General features: G+C 49.9%; 2 protein-coding genes and 1 long non-coding RNA gene across 4 annotated transcripts in view; 2 read left to right on the top strand and 1 right to left on the bottom strand.

Moving 5' to 3' along the window:
* The first annotated feature begins 268 nt into the window (after positions 1-268).
* CIAO2B (cytosolic iron-sulfur assembly component 2B) lies at positions 269-4994 on the top strand. Its single transcript, XM_081200884.1, has 5 exons — positions 269-507; positions 2292-2369; positions 3224-3349; positions 4519-4564; positions 4772-4994. The coding sequence occupies exons 1-5, from the start codon at positions 355-357 to the stop codon at positions 4867-4869; spliced, it is 501 nt and encodes a 166-aa protein (XP_081057010.1). The 5' UTR covers positions 269-354; the 3' UTR covers positions 4870-4994.
* Positions 4995-5805: 811 nt separating this feature from the next.
* Positions 5806-15946, bottom strand: MATCAP1 (microtubule associated tyrosine carboxypeptidase 1). 2 transcript variants are annotated; one of them, XM_081200853.1, is made up of 7 exons: positions 15806-15946; positions 12002-12648; positions 10513-10656; positions 9898-10030; positions 8460-8765; positions 7869-7966; positions 5806-7341 (listed from the first exon to the last, which is right to left on the bottom strand). In XM_081200853.1, the coding sequence occupies exons 2-7, from the start codon at positions 12575-12577 to the stop codon at positions 7177-7179; spliced, it is 1422 nt and encodes a 473-aa protein (XP_081056979.1). In that variant the 5' UTR covers positions 12578-12648; positions 15806-15946; the 3' UTR covers positions 5806-7176. The 2 variants fall into 2 exon arrangements, with proteins under 2 accessions (XP_081056979.1, XP_081056978.1); XM_081200852.1 differs by lacking the exon at positions 15806-15946 and adding an exon at positions 14442-14580.
* The window catches only part of LOC308590724, a 16444-nt gene continuing 12113 nt past the window's right edge, over positions 14658-18988 (top strand). The window contains exon 1 of the long non-coding RNA XR_014009885.1: positions 14658-14933. This is a non-coding gene — a long non-coding RNA (uncharacterized lncRNA). The remainder of the gene's footprint in view (positions 14934-18988) is intronic.

Below are 18988 nucleotides of genomic sequence, written 5' to 3'. Positions count from 1 at the left end.
AAGCAGAGGCGGCAGTTGCCCAAGGTAAGGGGAGAGAAGTCTGTATATGCTCAGAGGCTACTTTCTGTCAGTGCACGAACACACAGGCGTTTCCTCCCAGCAACTCGCACTTCTGCCGCGGGGAGAAGCAAAATTAGAAACAAAGCGACCCCGGAAGCTCCCGCTTAAGGCAGCGAGATGGGCTCTTCTGCATTCTTAGCTCCACTGCGCTAAGGCAGCTGACGCAAGTGAGCGCGTTACCCAAATGCCGGAAGCGCGTCATGCCGGTGCCACCTCCGCTCAGCGTCCTTCCGGTGTGGAGAAGCGCTTGGCAACGGCGCTCGGTCTAGTGGGCTGAGTGCCGCCGCCGTCGCCATGGTGGGCCAAGATCCGTCTGCCTCGCCGGCGGGCGGCGCCCTGGAAAACGCGAACCCGCTCATCTACCGGCGCCAGGGCGAGCGGCCCGTCACGGCGCGCGAGGAGGACGACGAGCTGCCCGACGCCATCGACGACCGCGAGATCTTCGATATCCTCAGCTGAGCCCAGCCGGGGTTCGCCTGCCAAGGGGGAAGTCTCCCTGGGGCGGAGGGGGCGGGCCCGGCGCTTCTCCAGTGGCTCATGGAAGTGACGCCTCTGGCTTGCAGCGGCGCCTGGGTTGGGGTCGGGAAGGTGGGTGCGGAGCCGGGCAAGAGGGGCTGAGCCCTGGGAGCCCGGAGTGGGGCTCTGGGGGCAGCAGGCGCGGTGGGTTTGTGTCTGGGGTGCGCAGATCGTGTCACTTTCACACGCCTTCACTCAATAAGCAGGTCGGTTGAATAGTCACATCGATATACAGTAGTCCTTTCTTAACGCACCTCGATGCGTTTTTCGAGTCGAGTAAGTTACAATCTGTCAGGAGGAGGCAAGTCCTACCTCATGAACCTATTTAGATTTCTTTGAGGGTGTCAGCAAGCATGTAGATAGAGGTGATCTGGCTGACATGGAGCACTTGGATTTTCAAAAAAGCTTTTGATGAAGCCCCTCGCCAATGACTCCTGCGTAAGCTTAGCAGTCAATGAATGGTAGGAGAGGTCCTCTTGTTTAAGCTGCAGGAATGAAAGAGTAGGAATAAACGGACAGTTTTCCAAATGGGGAGATGTTGAAAATGGAGCCCTTCAAGGATCAGTGTCGGGATTGTGCTCTTTTAAGTTGTTTATAAATGATTTAGAATTATGGATTAGCAGCAAGGAGGCAAGGTTTGCCGGTAACATTAATTTTTTAAGATTGTTAAAATGAAAAGAGAGTGTGATCATTTGGAAAGGAATTGAAAACAAAATTGCCGGTATCATACCATGCAACTGCTCTTTGAACGCTGTGTGACATTCTGGTTGCCTCACCATCAAAAGGATATTGTACAGGAAATGGTCTGTAAAAAGGTAACCAAAATGATTGAGAATGGACTAGATTGGTCATTAGCCCAATTCAGCAGGCTTTTAAAAAATTATTACTATTTATTGAATTAATATACAGTGGAACCTCGTGTTATGTACCCCCCTCCTTACAAGTGCTTTGGGTTACGAGCGCCGCTAACCCGGAAGTAGATGCTCCCGGTTGTGAACTTTGCCTGAGATGCGAGTGGAAGTTGTGTGCCGGCACCATTAGTGAAAGCGCACTTCATGTTAAGAACAGTTTCGAGTTACAAATGGACCTCCGGAATGGGTTAAGTTCATAACCAGAGGTACCACTGTACTGCCCTATACCCGGGGTCCCAGGGTGGTTCACAGAATAAACTTTTTAGGCACAGAGCAGCTCTGTATCAGGTTTGTATTAGAAATAGCACAGATTGATTTCCTCAAGCATCTCTAGTTCCTGCTCTTCAGGGTAGGATTGATAGCTTGCATGATGTGGAAGCCCCACAATAGGTAGATATACAGTGAGGGGGAAAGTATTTGATCCCCTGCTAAATTTGCCTGTTTGCCCTCTGACAAAGAAATGGCCAGTTCATAATTTTAATGGTAGGGTTATTGTAGCTGTGAGGGACAGAATAACAGACAGGCTGATGGGAGTGGGGAATCCAAGAGCATAAGGAGGGCCATAGAGTCCCCACCCCTGGACTAAAAATGTTTTCTAATAGTGTGCAGTTGGCGTCTCTAAGGAGGTATTGGCCAACCTGTTTTCTGCATTGGTTGCTGTTGGGAAGGCTTGAGCAGTTTGTCTTCGTTGGGCAACATTTGGGAAGCTCCCATCTTAAATGAAGAATTGCATCCCCACACGGCCTGTTGCTTTGTGCCTGGTCGTGATTTGCTGGTGGAGTGTTTTTCCTTGACTTTCTACATCTCATTCGTTCCATCAATGACCCAGAGCATCCCTTAACATTAGAAGAACTAAACGTCGTAGAACAAGTTCGAGTCAAGGTGAGTGCTGTTGGCCTTTCTCTGCCTTTTCCAAGCTGGAGAGGAAAAAATGGCCTCTTTTTGAGCCAGAGGCCAGCTGAACAGGCTGTAGCCCATGTCGCTTAAATTCATGAAAACCAGGTACAAACAGATCCTTTGGGAGAGATGCAGCTTCAAGGAAGAACAGGTGTCTTTCCAGTTTTGCCTGGCCTTAAATTCTTAAATTCCCCATTTCACTGCCCACCCCAGGAGGCTTTTTATATAACTGCACCTGTGTGACTTATCCAAGCTGCTACCATCATGCCCTATGGTGATGCCCCCTCCCATCTTCTCACCACCACCTGGTTAGCTCAGTGGCCCTTGGCTCAGACTCAGACATTATATTATTTTATATAGTGTAAGTGTGGGGTTTTGTGTCAGCGTCAACTGGGTAGGTTCTCTTTCTATTCACTTATTACATTTCCTTGGTGGTGAGAGGGGTGGGGGTAGGGCCAGGGTGTTGTTGGCTGTCTGTAGTTGGCTGCAGTGAGGTTTGTTTGCATTTGTGAGGGGGTGGGATTGTTGGGTCAAGTTAGCCATATTGATTCGTATGCTGTGGATGGGTTCTTGTTGTCTTATGTATGTGATAAAGGGGAGCAATTTGGGGGTGAAGGTGTTCTCTTCTATTTGTCCCCAGGTTGCTTGGTTTTGTGAATTCCTGGGCATCATCTTCAGACTGAGAGGAGTCTAATTCTCAAAGTACAAATGCAGAGTTAGTAAGATGCAAAGAGACAAGCCAATTAGCTCTTTTTCCAATTAGAACAGCATTTTATCTGGTTTAAATTATGACTCTCTTAAAAAAAAATTGTGATTGTGTTGGGATGGGTCTTTCACAGGTAAATGATGCTGAGAGCACCGTTTCAGTGGAATTCACCCCCACCATTCCTCACTGCAGCATGGCAACATTAATTGGCCTTTCAGTCAAAGTGAAGCTGATCAGATCCCTCCCAGAAAGGTTTAAGGTGAGTGGATGTAAATGGCCAAAAGGGCGATGGAAAAATTCTGTTTTCGTTTCATAGGGTGGACATGAGGGGCCTTTGAGGCATTGATCTTGTGTGATCAGCTAGAAGTAGAATTGCACTGGTAGTTCTGCTTTTACGGTGTCTGCATTCCCCATTGCAAACCTGCAGTGCTCACTCCTTGTCTCCCACCAGCCATGAGCAGAAATTAGAATTCTGCAGGGGATAGAAAGTGTGGTGGCAGCTGCAAGTTCCTGTAGCTCCTCAAAGCATTGAAAACCAAGACGAATGTGGGAGACAAAACAATGACCTGCGTCATCAGCCTTCGAGGGGAACCCCAAAGTGCTGCTTGACATTCTAGAGTGCTGTGAAGGTGTTGCAGGGGATGGGGTGGGGATGGCAGATATAAACTCAAACAGCCAGTGGTGCCAGAAGACTTGATCTGACCCCAGACAAACAGCTGGCTTGGCCCTTGGGGAGTAGCTCCTGTTTGTGAGACCACTGCTTGGCTCCCAAGAGGCAGCAGCTACAGCACCCTGGAAAGCAGCATGAATTTCCTCCTTACTTGCTTCCAGTGATTCCCATTTTCAGAAGTTCTTGCTCATCTTGGCACTTGACAGGCTAGGCATCAAAGGGATATGTGGCCTTTCCTTCTCCCCTTCGTTTCTATTAAAGCACCTGAGGCTACCAATTGCAGGATCCCATGCAGCCCATGCTGATTTTTGGAATTTGACATGCTGGAAACCAAGTGCCATTTTTTCAAAGCAATAAGGAAATGGGTCCCTGGCTGCCCGCCACTGATCAGATGCCTTCTTTCAGTTGTTTGAGCCCCTCCCACTCCTGCTCCCTAGTGGCCTCTTCATATCCAATGGTGGTGGGGCATTCCAAAGCTTTTGATCAAGGCACTCTGCCCAGCCAGAGTATTTATCCCACTAGAAGAATTCTTGGGTTGGAATTAGAAACAAAGAAACTGACAAAGTGACAGCACATCCTCACCAATGAGACACAGAATGGAAGGGAGGGGACTGGTGATGGTGTGTATCTGAGCAACCAAATTAAATTAAGGTAAAATTGGATTAGCGGAGTATAATTTTATTATTCCTTCAGTTGGTTCAACCTGGGGGAACATTATTTGGTGACACAAATGATGCTTCTTCTTTTCTTCCTCCCAGGTGGATGTCCACATAACCCCTGGAACACATGCCTCAGAGCACGCAGGTACGTTTGAAATTCACCACAAAATACCCCTCAGAATAAGTCACTTACATTCCCTTCTATATTTGTTATGAAGCAAAGCTGGAAGGGAAGAGTACAAATACCACTTGGAATATTTTGGGTGGGGTCCTAGCCCTTGAGCTATACAGCAGAGGAGGATGGATGGATGGATGTCTTCACTAACTCCTCTTGTGGGGCTCTTTTTCACAGTAAACAAGCAACTGGCTGACAAAGAGAGAGTGGCGGCTGCCTTGGAAAACAACCACCTGTTGGAAGTGGTGAATCAGTGTTTGTCTGGGCGCCCCTGATAATGCATGCTGGGTGGGGTTGGGGTGGGAACAAGCAGGAGATGCTGTTAAAAGCTTGTACCTGTGTGTGAATAAAATAATTGTGATTGTTTTGTTTTTAAATAAAGACAATACCCTTTTCCCTACTTAAGTTTGTCTAAAAGTATTGGATTAGAAACACATGTGAATCTGAAAAGTAAATCATGAAAACTGAGGAACATGTTTATATAGTATAAATTGAGGACTGGACATCAAAATACCACTCTTACAAAGCTGAATATTTTATAAAGGTCTGAATGTTTCTGGTTTAGAAACATTCCCATAGACAAAACTTACTGTTTTTTGGTGGCTTATAAAACAAGGTGGGGAAAAATCCTGCAACCAAGTAAAATCCTATTTTATAAATGTGCTTCCATCTTTTAGGAAATGGGAGGGCACTTAGAAGGAGATTTTGTCCGTTATGAAAGAGGACAGGCAGCTGTAGACAGATAGGTGTGTTTTCCAGAGCCTTGGCAAAAAGGGCACATGATAGCCAGTATCTGACATCCTGCATCTGCATTGACACATCCTGCCACATTTTATGGAGATGGCTATGGCTCCTGTTTAGCCTTCGGATTAATGCAGTTGCAGAGGCAGCCTGGTGGGTGAAATCTACATGGGTATGAAGGATTTGATACCAGGGGTCAGGATTGCCCAAGACCCTTTACATTGAAAGGGGTGGGTTGTACCACTGTTGGTTGCTTACTGGAGGGCTAGAAGAAACTGGTGAAGGGAATGGCATGGGGTGTGGTGGGAGATGCCCCTTCTCATTAGTCAAGGCGGGGGGCGGGCACGTGTGACCTCTTTCTAAAGTATTCAGAGAGCAAAAAGGTTACCCTCCCACTTCAGTCTGAGCAAGGATTTGAGCTTGGCAGTGCATGAAGATTTCTGCCAACCTCCCCAGCTAAGCACAACAAAAGCAGAGGAGAGTCTTTATTGAATGGAGCAAAATCCATTTTACACCAAGGAGCCCAGCAGTGGAAATGGCTTTGACAAACAGTGTAGAAGCACAGGTAACATCACCCCCCAGTTGAGGTAGCATCGCAGGATGGAAGGGGTTGTTTTAATACGAATTTATATTATCACTTAATGCCAGAAGAGACTGTTAAAGCAACAGCTTCAGACCTGACACCCAAGGTGGCCCCTGTGCACCTTTGCTCCTCCCTCAGATTCTCCCATTTTATTTGCTTGAGGAACACTACCAAGGTCCTTGGCTCCATTTATGAAGGACCTGCCCTTGCTTATCAAACACTTCCTTTTCTAAGCTAAAGCTACCTGCCCTCCCACACCTCCCTCCTGCCTCAGGTGGCCACCGGTCTCTCTCTGCACCTCCCCCCAAATCCTTGGGCACAAACATGTTTGGTTGTCAAAAACACAGCTGAAGCAACCCCAGAGCACCTGTCACACTGCACATGCCAACTACAGACAACTGCTTACACTGGACAAAAACTTCTGTCAAAGGACTAGACGGAGCTACTTGTGTCTACTCATGGACCAGCAGGTCTTTCAGAGAAAGCAGCTTCCTGCATTCAAGGCTGTGGAGTCCTGCTGCATTCAAAGTAATTCAGGAGATGTCGAGTGCAGCTCATTGCCTGGCTTGTGAGCTCCCAAGGCATCTGCCGAGTTGGAAGCAAAAGATGCTGGCCAAGAAAGAAAGATCTCTGTCTGATGCAACAAAGCTAGTTTTTCTGAAAAGCTGCAAGCTGACTGAGATGGATATGAAACACACCTGAAGACATTTTCTAACTTTGCGTAAATGGGTTCTGTATCTAATTCTTGGCGGCCAAACCCTGGAAGACATGTTCTTGCGGTGGCTGGTGACCTCTGCGCCTGCTCGCTCTCAGTCAAATGGTTCAATGGTGAACCAAACACACCGGCTTTTTGTTTTAGCAGGGTCAAAAGTGATGACTGCCAGCCTGCTCCGCAGAAGGGGAACATGCCACATTCCATGTATCTTGAGACATTTTGAAATTACTTTAAATGGCTCCAGATTGGAACACTCAGCAGACCACCTGCAAATGTTTCTCCTTGAATAGCGGGAAGGCTGCCTCATTCCAGTCTTCATTCACCTAATATTCAACCAGAGACCCCAATAAATAAAGAATAAATAGTAGGCTGTAAGCCAGTAAACTGTTTTCAGCAGGACCACAATCTGACACAACAACTTCTTTGAAGACCCCCCAAAGGGCCTGTTCATGATTACATCACAGCCTGTCTTGGGTGACAGCAGCAAAGGCTGGAGGAGCCATAGCCCTCTCCCTCCCTCCCTCTTCCCCCTCAAAGGCCGGCTCATTCTGGCAGCAGCTGTTCCAGTTCCTCGTCACTGAGACAGTTGGTTGCGACAATGTGGTTGAGCTGCTGCATGTACCTCTCTAGATCCTGCATGAAGTGAGGGATTCGAGCCTTCTCCAGCACCCCGTATTTCTGAAGATTACTCACATCTTCGTAGGAGACCTGAATTTATTTATTTATAAAAAAAAGAGCAACTGAAAGTTAGCAAAAAACATCATCATCATCATCATTGCTGCAAGACCAGACCAAATTTACCTCACCTGAGAGCCAGTCTGGTGGAGACTCCTACTGAGGGCCAAACCAGATGCATTGTGGGAGATTCACAATCAGAACTCCCTAGTACCTCTTGGGTTAAAAACAGCCATTTTGTTACAATGATAAAGGGGGAGCGGGGAGAGAATAGACATTCTATGCCCTTTGGAGGAAGATCAAGATGAATTGGAGGGCCTCACTTGGATGGAAAAATCGGGTTTTCTTAGTTGAGGACTGTTAGACAACTGTGCTGTCCTCCCTCCCTTCTTGGTCTCTTCCTGCTCTATCCACCTGCCTCCAACTGGAGCAAACACCAGAAGCCAAGCCAAAGAAAGCCCTCTTGGCTATGAGATGGAGGAGGTGAAGGTACCTGCCCCCCACAATACACACACATGGGGGGTGAGGGGGAAAGACCACAGAGCAGGCAGAGCTGTTACCTTCCCCAGGGCAGCCAGCAGCTGGAAGTTGATGGTTTGTCGATGTCTCAGGATCCGGAGAATTCCATCCAGGTACACTTGATCTTTACTGAAACACCCTGAAAGAGAAAAACCACTGACACATCCAGCATAAGCAGGACACTTTGGGTAGGCTTTTCCTTTCAAAGTGACGTCCAAATACTGGCAAGAAATTCAAATACTGCCAAAATCAGGGAACTTCCTGAGGGCTGGAAGGGTGGAGGTTTGCAGGAAGTCACCTTGTGCTTTTGGGATTTTCTTCTTTTTAGTGTTCTGCAGGGTATCAGAATCTAATTCTGAAGGGCACCATCAATCAGGAGAGCCCCCAGCACCAGCCCTGCTGCACATCAGTGCCCAAGAGCGGAGCTGTCCTTTGCAGGTCACATATACACCATCCCCCAGGCAGCCATTCTTATGATGGTGAAGGGTGGGAGGGTGGGGACTGAGCAAGGGGGTCCTAAATCGGAATTTCAGCAAATGCTGCTCAAGTGGCCAACCTCCAGACCCCTGAGGGCTGGGAACATTTGCATCTCTCCAATATTGAGCATCCTCACGCCATGCGAAGGCCCTTACCTGGCTCGGAAGTGTCTGTCTGGCCTCTCTTGGCCCGCACACAGTATTCCCAGCGCACCCCAGGGTCCTGCACGTAGCGCTCCAGGTCATGGAAGAGCTCACAGAAGGACATGTGGCTGGCCCGGTAGACAGTGTAGTAGAGAAGTGCTGCCCTCCACAGGAAGGGCTGCTTGCGGAAGAGGACGCTGTGCAGGCTGGCCAGGCCTTCCTCAGTGGGATTCGCCGGCTTCAGGCCGTAGTGCTGGCGACCTTCTGAGCTGTGCCACGGCTGGTGGGCATTGTTGACCCCGCGGATGTAGTGGGTGCCTAAGGCAGAGGAGAGGCATTTCCCCATCATTACTCCTCCTTCACAACTGGCTTGCCTCAGCTTTGCCCCCCACCCCACTCCCCAGTCCTTCACTGGGTCAATGAATCGCAGTGCAAAAGAGGACTCACGTCCTGGGTTTTAGGCTGCATGTCCAGGGGTAGGGAACTGGATCTATCAGGTGAGTGGGACCACTCCCTGCCCATCACCTGATGCCTTTACGGCATCGGATGACAACTCAAAAAATTAGAAAGCCTTAAAACTTGGAAAAGTTGAAAACCATGAAATGAATCACTTAAAAATGTGTTATGTCAGGCTTCAGGGAATCAGCTTCCTCCCCTATGGCCATAAACGAGGAGATCAAACGAAATGAATTCTTACCAGTTAGTTTCTTTAATAAACACAGCAAAGGACAAAAGAAAGCGTCAACCCAAAATGGTGGTGCTCCTAATTAAGGCTTACACCCCCTCCATCCCTATTAATCTATGTCACTCCTACGTCTTGTAATCTGAGCTTGTGCCCTCTGAGCTTTCTGTTCTGAGCTCTTTTCAACCTTGAGCTGGGCGGAGGAATGCTGTCCAGAGACTATGAATCTGTTAACCCTCTCTCTTCCAGTGTTTCTTCTCCTAGCTGTTCCCCATGCAGTATTTCCCAGATTCTGCCTTCTGAACTATGCCCCTCTGCAAACCACTGTTCCAAATCTATACTGTCCTCCTGCTCTGGAGCAGGAGCAGGTGGAGGTGGTGGCTTCCACCATTCCTCCTCAGCACGGTCCCTGATAGTTCATTAAACTAGATAAAGCCTGACTTATTATTAAGCAGCTTCTTTATTTTCACAGCCAGACAGAATTTGACAACTAGGCCCCTGCCAGTCAGCACCCAGACCCTCCTGCTCTTCAGAATTCTAGGTCTCTGTGGCACCAAACAGAATTATTAGCCCTCTCCCCAATCCAGCCAGAGTTCAGGGCTGGGTAGTCCAGCTGGTACATCCTTCCCTTGGGAGAAAAACTGGTGTCCCAACTCCTGGCAGACCATTCTCCACTCTCCTCCCACCCCGTGCTCCTTTAATGCCCTTCCAGGGCACAGAGGGTTGGGGAATGTCCCAGAACTTTGCTCCTTCTTCACGGATCCTGACCTATTTCATGGCGCAACATGCCCTCCAGCCAGTTCTGACGAGCCCCAGAAAGGTTGATGGCTAAAGTTGGGCGGCTGTTTTCCACCATCATCACTGCCTGAGACAGCAGGTCCTCGGTCAGCTGAACCACCACCTAGAAGAAGATTGGGGAGCAGGGCCTGTATTTACACTCTGAATTGAGCTGTGAGGGAGTTCCCATCACAGGGCCCAGGATGGAGAACAAGCTTTGAAACCGAAGAGGGAAACCACAGGCCATCCATCCATCCATGCATGTGACAACCAAGACCATCCCAGCATTTATCCCCCAAGATTCTGAGCCTGCTTAGGAAACCCAGCACAGCTCTTGGGAGGTAGGTCAGGCAAGGAGCAGCGCAGAGCTCCCATGCAGCTTCCCTTCCTGGCAGGACTCCAGTCAGTCCATGCAATCTCTAGGGGAGAGTCCAGGGCTAGTCCCAGGTGTGGCTTCCCACCCTCACCATCCTGGCTGGATGCAACCCCAAGCAATTACTGCCTGGAGCAGGAAGGATTTTGGGGTTTCCAAGGGCACTGCGCAAAAGGTTGTCAGGGTGCCTCCCTGGGATCATGCAGAAGGTCTTTTGCCAGCATTGGACTCACCTCTCCAGAGCAGCCTTCCTTCTGCATGTACTTCCTGACAATGGACCAGATCTGGCATTTACTGAGCAACTTCCCTCCGTTGGATGCCTCAAAGTTCTCATAGGTGCTATATTTCTCCAGCACAGCATCAATGATTCCAATAGCCTGAAACACACACAGCAAGTGAGTTTCAACCCACAACTGCCTGCTTTTTCTATTTAAAACAACAACAACGTTTTAAAAATGTTTTTTGGCTACCAGATACAAAGAAAGAATTCCCCACTCACTCCTGAAGAGAGTACTCCTGATGTATTCACGGTTAATGAATAATGTTAAAGGAGGTCCAACGCAAGCTAGCTGAAGTTGTCCTTCAGATGCTGGCAACCTGGATTCATTCTACTTTTTAACTTTGTAAGAATTAAAACTAAAGCAAGTTGAATAATAGATGTCTGTCCATTAGTTATTCCATTGTTCCTGTAGCTTATTTTAAAAGGCACAATCTATATGCATGTGTTTTGCCTTTTTCTCCATTATGTATTTCCCTGGATAACCAGAAACTATCTTGGATATTTATGTCCTGTAAGACCAATTAGTCAAACTGAAGAGCATGAAAGACTGGTGGTTGCCATCATGAGATCACCCCTTCCTCTGCCTCAGCTAAGAAGCCCTAAGCAGCCCAGCCATCAACACAGAGAACTGAGGCCATGTTGCTCCACAGCAGGCAGACCTGGCTAACCAGAGGCAGCAAGCCTCTGTGATTCCTCAAAGTCTGGCAGCTGAAGGAGCTGGTCAAGTTTTATTCTAGCCTGGCAAATGTCTTTCAGCTCCCCTCCGCAAAAGACAACTGTGGACAACTTCCCTCAGAGGACTGTTGTGAGAATTAACAAGAGGACTCAAAGGTTCTAACACCACCACAGAAAGAAGAAGTAGAAAGAATTGCTCAGCCCAAAACAGGGTAGCACCAGCTGTGAGCAGAAGGCCCAATTCAAACTGCCATCATTCCCTTAGTCTCAGCCCTCCAGTCTGAGCTGCTGGGCTGCTGAAAGAAGCATCTGATTTCCAAGTTTCAATCTTCATCCTCTTAGATCCCTGAGTCCTGGCATACCACAGTAAAGCACTGCCTGGATGTTGGGGGAGTGGGGCATGTGCTCATGTGTGCCAGGATCAGAGCAGGCTCTCTCCCTCCAGTGGTCTGACTCAGTTTCTTTGGACCCCCTTGCCAAACTAGAATCTAGCAAAGTAGGCGAGCCTCTAGATCCTGCAAAACATTTTGCCCCCCTGCTCCTTACAGGGTTATTGTGAGGATTACTGATGCACACAGTATAATGCCAGGATGGGTGCAGCTGCACTCCTGCTGCTGAGACCCAAAGCATCTTTCCTCCCTCTGGGAGGCAGAGACTTGCTGGCTCAGTCTCCTCGCGGCAGAGCAGAGGGAAAGGGTTGTGGAGGGAGGAACAGCCATTTGGAAGAAAATGGCAAAGACAAAGGGAGCAGAGGAACCTTTTCTTACCTGTGAAATAAACTGCCCAGAGGCCTCTTTGTATTTCTCCAACACAGCTTCAGGGACAGGCTCTGCGTATTCAAACTGGGGGTTGTAGGCGTAGCAGGCCCCAAAGAACTTCTCCCTCTCTTTGTCAACGTTCACCGGCCGCAGGGCCACCAGCAGGCAGGGACTTTTCCTCTTGGCCCCGATGCACCTGTCCGCCTTGGCTTTGGGGAGGTGAGGCAGGGAGGCGGCACTGCGGATCTGCCCCCGCGCGCGGTCCCTCCGGTTCACTGCGCAGATGCTCTCGCTCCGGCACATCCAGCTGCAGGGATTCTGGAAGGCAGGGCAGAGGCCCACGGGGGGCGGCACTTGGGGCTCTGGGTTCTGGAGGCACTTGGTCTTGGGGGGCGCCCGCTGGCCCGGGCTGGAGGAGTCTGAATCCAGAGAAAGGGAAGGAGAGAAGAAGGGAGGCACCCGCAGCCCCTCATAGGGACGAGAGGCCTCCTTCTTCCCGCTTCTCCGCTGCTGCAGGCCAGCACCAAAGACATCAGGCTGCTGTTCCCGCCGCCGAAAGGACTGCCGACCCGAGTCCAGCACCATCTTGTTTGGGGGCAGCCCTCTGAGGGGATGTCATCAGGCCAGCTCGGAGGATTCTTTGCTCGGAGGAAGCCCTGGCAGCAAAGAAAAGGAGGCACAGGCTTCAGGCTAAGATTCCCTTCTCCACAAAAAAATGGGTAGCTAAGTTTGATCAGGGTCGTTAAAACCAAAAGAGAATTTGAAGAGCTCCGCAAGGACCTCTGCAAACTGAATGAATGGGCTGTAAAACAGCTAATGCAGTTGCAAGTGAAAGCAAGGGCAAAGTGATGAAAGTTGGTGCAAAAAGACAGTTGATTTCACAAGTGCACTCATGGGGTCTGAACTGGTGGTGTCTTACCAGAAATGAGACCTTGGGGTCATAACAGATAGCTCAGTGAACATGTTGACCCAGTGTGCAGCAGCTGTGAAAAACACAAATTTCATGCTAGGGATCATTAGGAAAGGAATTGAAAATATAGCTGCTAATATTGTAGTGCCATTATACAAATCTATGTTGCAACTTCACATGGAAGAATGTGCCCATTTCTGGCTACCTCATTTCAAAAAGAATATTGTAGAATTTGAAAAGGGCATCCAAAATTATAACGGAATGGAGCGACTCCGCTATGAGGAAAGTTTGCCACATCTGGGGCTTTTTAGTTTAGAGAGAAGGTGAAAAAGAAGTGACATGGTCAAAGTTTCTAGAATGAGGCAAGGCATGGAGAGTGGACAGAGAAAAGCTTTCCTCCTTCTCTCCTAAGACTAGACCCCATGGGCTTCCAATGAAGCTGAATGTTGGAAGATTCCAGACGGTCAGAAGAAAGGACTTCTTCAGGCAGAACACGGCGAAATGATGGAACTCACTGCCCCAGCAACGGCCACCAACTTCAATGGTTTTTAAAAAAAGGATTGGACAGATTCATTCAGGAGAAGGCTGCCAACAGCCACAATGGCTCTGCCCTGCCTCCCTGGACAGACTCAGTAATGCCTCTGAATGCTGCAGAAGGGGAGAGTGCAGATATTGTGCTCAGGTCCTGCTTGTGGGTTTCTTCCCTTTGGCGCATCTGGATGGCCACTGTAAAGACAGGATGCCAGACTAGAATGTCTACCATCGACCTGAGCCAGCAAGTCTGCTCTCACGTACTTCACGAGCTGCGGGGCGGAAGGGTGCTGCTGCTGCTGCTGCTGCTGCCAGCAACATCTCTCTTTTTGCCTGTTCTCCTCGCAAGAGGCAGCTCTGGATGGTGACCCAGTAAGCACCCCCACAGGCTTTGCATTATCTGAAAACATGAAGTGGGACCATAGGTCCTTACTAAAGTCTGATGTGCTAAGCTTGGCTGCCATTACTCAGTGAGGAGGAGCAGGAGGAGACTCTCAGTGTGTGTTCAGTCACCCTTGTAGTGACTACTTTGCATGTTCTATGGCCAGGTTATTGGCACGAAAAATGGGCTCTAAGTTTCCTCCCTGGCTTTGGGCTTCCTCCCCCTAAACTCTACTCAGAGTAGAACTAACACTGGCTACAACGCTTAGCTGTCAGGATCCACCAATACTTCCCATCTGAAGATGCTTCTAGGGTCCTTCTGAAAGGCAACTGTGTGCTCTGCCCCTGAGCCTGCGCCACCCACCCTGAGCATGTTTGGCCATGGTAGAGAGGAAGAGGAAGAAGGATTTCTGCATGCAACAGGGAACTGATTTAAGGAATCCCCATTGAGCAAAAAGCAAAAATGGATCTCTGAGCCCTGGTTCCCAGGAGCACCTGGCTAGCCAGAGGGACCTTTAAAGAGCTGGCTGACAAGGGGTGAAGTCAAAGGGCAGAATGGGCAGGTCTAGTAGCCACTATTCAACAGGACAGCTAAGGATGGAGTCTCCATGTCCATGAGCAATATACCTCAGATCTTAGGGGCTAGCTGCTCCTGAGCTTCTCAAAGGCAGACTTGGCTGACTGGCTGGCTGGCTGCTCTGGGAGACAGAATACTGGCTGGGGCAGGCCTTGGTCTGATCCAGAGAGGAGATTCTTATGTCATCATAATGGACAGGAGGCAAGCAGGGAAGTGGGGGGGGGGGCAGGAGGACTACTGGAAACCCCAGCATAGCACAGCACAGCAAACTCACACCACTTGCACCATCTGTGCAATTCCACAACTGAAGGCAGAGTCTACCTTCAAGCATTACTGAAGGGAGCAGGGCGAAGATGCCGATTCAGCTCCTTGCCAAGGGCACAAGGAGCCTAGGAATGCATCTGTATGTAGGAAGCATCCCTGGAGCAAGGCAAGGGAAGCTGCCCCATCCAGATTGAGCCCCATCAGCTCTGCGAATGGCCTGGGGACCACAGGAATTGCAGGGGCTCAACAGGCGCAGGTTTGCCCAGCATGACCCAAAGGTAGCTCTTGCCAAATCTGCTCCCCTTATTTATGGCAGAGCAAATAAGCAAGCTGATGTTTGCTTGTCCTTGCGTCTCAACAGGAATCCAGGGCTCCTCATCTCCAAGTAGGGGAAGCAGGTGGTTGAAGGGTGCTCCAAAAGGAGCACTTTGGGCTGGGACAGCTGCTGGGGCATCTCCAAGGAGACAGGCAGGCAGTCAGGACTTAGTCTATGATATGGGGGAGGCCAGACCTTATTATCTGTGCCGGGTGGGAAAGAACATGTAAACCAAGGGTCCTTGAGGCTACTGTTAGTGAGGTTTCCATGCCTGAGGGATCCCTGAATCCACCGTCAGCCTCCCGTTCAACCAGACAGGACCACGAGATTGCACGCTCTCCCCCATCACACAATAGATCCTGGAGGTTGGGTTTCCCACACATTCTCCGCAGCTGGATAGCAGCACCTGCAGGAAGACCCCACGCAGAAACAAAAGCCCGGCGACACCCCGGAGCTGAAGCTGCCTTTGGGGAGATCCTGAAGATCAGGATTTCAGCAAGGCCCCGAGAGTCAGACGGGGGTCCGGGGGAAGAGAAACCGGGTTCAGACGCCTTGCTCAGCAATAGGCACGTGGGTCGCTAGGTGGACTTGGGCCAGCTGCTCTGTCTGCGCCCGACCCTCCTCGCAGGGCTGTTGTTAGGATCACTGGGGGGTTCGTCCCTCGGAGGCTCCCCGAGACTTCTTTGCAGGGGATCTCTTTGTGGGCCCGCAGCTATCCAAGTAAAGCGAGCCCCCGAACCGCCTTTTGTCCTTGGGAACCCCGCCCCGCCGCCAGAGATCCCGCCCGCCGGGGGTTCCCCTCCTTCACCCCACCGTAGCCGTCCCGGTACCTACCCGGCTGCGCTCCCTCCTCCTCCTCGGCCCGCTTGGTCGGTTCGGCGGAGGAAGCGCGGGAGGGTCTGCGGGGCGGGCGGCGACGGGGGTGGGGAGAGACAGACCGACAGACAAGGGCTTCGAGCATGCTCAGTGGCGCTGCGGAGGAAGGCGCGCCCGCACAGCCAGACCCCTCCCCGGGCAGGCGGGCTCCAGCGACCCCCGAAGAAGCGGCGGCGCCAGGGCGGCTCCCGCTCCGGACCAGGAGGAGTCCGCCGCCCTTCGGGAGCCGAACCGGGCTGGGGCTGCAGGCGCTGCTCTCTCCCTTCCCCTCAAGGCTGCGGGAAGCCCTTGGAGGGCCGCCCAGGGCAGCGCTTGGGGGAAAGCCTTGGGCGTGTCGCAAGGGGCGGGTAAGCGCGCTCTGCCCCCTCCCCAGGGACCTGAAAGGAGGGCCGCCTCTCCAGTCCCCCCATTGCGCGCATCACCTGATGGCATCGGTGCGCCTTTGTCTCCCAGCAGCTGCCGGCCCGTGGAGTGGGATGGGGGGGTCCCTCTTCCTCCCACTCCAACGCCTCGTTTCGCTTCTCCTTTTCTTTTTGGGAGCGTTTCATGGCTGGGTATTTTTTTTAAAATAAATTGTGTTCAGGGGTGATGCGCCAACTTTAAACATTTTAAATGAATAGATAAATAGGCCCTTTAATTCATTGACCCACTGAAACCCAGGCGCTTAATCAACTCGGCTTTCTTCAAGCGGGTGCGGAGGGCACAAAGGCTTTCTTCTTCTGTCTGCTTGGGACAGGGCAGGTAATGGTCCTCTTCTGCATTGCCTCAATGCGCCTGCGCTCTCTGGTGCCTTCCTTGCCAAGGCTGGAAGGGTCGGCTGGCGAGGATTAGAACCAAGGCACTGCTCAGCGGCTCTCAGCTGATCTGCGGGAGGGGGCCGGCGGCATTAAGCTGCAGCAATAAATAGCAACAACAAGCTGCTTTCACTTCTGCCGTTGCAGGTCATTCCACCGTTTAATTTTAAACTGTCATGGTTTTTGATCAGGTTTTGCCCTAAAGCACAGCTGTAAGCGGGGGTTTTTCTGTCTGCGTTGAAGTTCAGTTTCAACAGCAAATCTAAACACAGAAAGAACCGATTCCCTCACACCCTTTCAGAATTAGTCCCTGTAAAGGCCTGACCCCACGTGCAAAGCAGGGGCTGCCCCAGCTGACTGGGAATTTAACGTATCACAAATGTTTGGCAGTGTGTTCTCTTAAAAATTAGCTTTTGCAGCTAATTTTAACAAACTTTTGCCATTTTATTATGTATTTATGTTATGTATTTTTGTGTTTTTATATTGTACACTGTCCTGAGATCCTCAGAGGAAGAATGGCATAGAAATTCAATCAATCAATCAATCAATCAAATGGGTAAAACAGCAGACTTGCCTGTAGAGTCAGCCCCCAAAGCATTTGCTGTCAGAGGCCAGTCCCCCCCCCCCAAAGTTCCATGTATAGGAGCTGAGTGGACTGGGGCTGACTATGGAAAGGCCTCCTCCTCCACACCACCTGAGGAGGGGTAGAGAAGGCTGTGTTGCCTGTAGGCAGCAGCTCAGACCTCTGGCAGAGAGGCACAGTTGGGAGACTCAGGAGTGAGGCTGGTATGCTGCTAGTGTTCCATCAGCCTCCTTTTCACAAGCAGTAGATGAAGTGGCCAAGTTGGGCGTAGGCAGGTGGCAGCTAATGTGAAGGAATGCTCCTCAATATGCAAGGTCCTGCCAGACTGAAATCAAGATCCACTACGTCCACAGCATTCCCCTGATCCACCAAGCTTGTAACTCCATTGAAAAAAGAAACAAGATTTGTCTGGCATGACTTGTCTTTGAGAAACCCATGCTGGATCTTAGTAATCACAGCATCCTTTTCTAAGTGCCCACAGACAGACTGGGGTGGTGCTGCCCCACTCTTGGGATAAGGAAGGTTTGGAAGGGTGGGGTGGGGTGGCCCCTTCTCCTGCAGAAAGGGTGGGGGCTGCTCCCTATCTTGGGTTGGAGGAAGTGGGAGCAGGCTGCTCCCTTCTCTTGGTTTGAGGAAGGTTTGGGGGCTGCCCTTTCTATTGGGGTGATATGAGAGCTGCTCCTTCTCTTGGGGGGCAGCTTTGGTGTTAGCTGCCACCTTCGCTTGTGGAGGGACCTGGGAAGAAGAGCGTTTGGGAGGAGCTGCTTGCCCTCAGGGTCTTCCAGGCACCCTGTGGACTGAAAGGGAGAGAAAAAGAGAGGGACACTTCATTCATAAAATTATTTTTATACTGCGTTGTCTCATACACATGTGCATGCACACACACATTCATTGAAACTGTTTACAGCAATCCAAGCCATAGAATCATTAAGGCAGGCATTCATTAACCCTGTGTCATAAATATAACACATGTGGATAAGTGCATGTTTACAAGGATACAGAAGCACAAACAGTCCCATACAACGGAAAAAAGCGCTACTGATAAAATGCCAGTCCTTTAAATTTTAAATCCCCGTAGGAAACAGCAGCCTCTATAGGAAAAACTGTGTAAGTAGCAGGCTTGGCTCTGCAGAACAGCTTGCCGACATCTCATCCATCAAACAGCATGGGGAAAAGCAGAGACACGCACCTTGTGGAAGTTAGTAGCTGACTGGGAACAGTTGTGGAATACCAGTATGAAATTTACAGCATGTAATGCTTTAAAGGAAAATATTATGAAAATGATTTATAGGTGGTACATGACCCCAGTCAAGCTTGCAAAAATCTACCATTTGCCTGATAATAAATGCTGGAAATGTAAAGAAACTGAAGGTACATTCTTTCACCTTTGGTGGACGTGCCCAAAGATTAAGGCTTTCTGGGAAATAATATATAATGAAATGAAAAAGGTATTTAAATATACCTTCCCTAAGAAACCAGAGGCCTTTCTCCTGGGCATTGTCGGCCAACTGGTGTTAAAGAAAGACAGAACATTCTTTATGTATGCTACAACAGCAGCAAGAATACTCATTGCAAAGTATTGGAAGACACAGGATCTACCCACCTTGGAAGAATGGCAGATGAAGGTGATAGACTATATGGGATTAGCAGAAATGTCTGGCAGAATCCGCGACCAGGGAAAAGAGGCGGCGGAAGAGGATTGGAAGAAATTTAAGGACTATCTTAAGAAACATTGTAAAATTAATGAATGTTAGAATGATGTTG

This window comes from Podarcis bocagei (assembly GCF_964188305.1).
Source record: "Podarcis bocagei genome assembly, chromosome: 7".
Lineage (NCBI taxonomy): Eukaryota > Metazoa > Chordata > Lepidosauria > Squamata > Lacertidae > Podarcis > Podarcis bocagei.
Note: the sequence above shows the minus strand (reverse complement) of the source record. Positions and strands in the feature narration are given on the sequence as shown.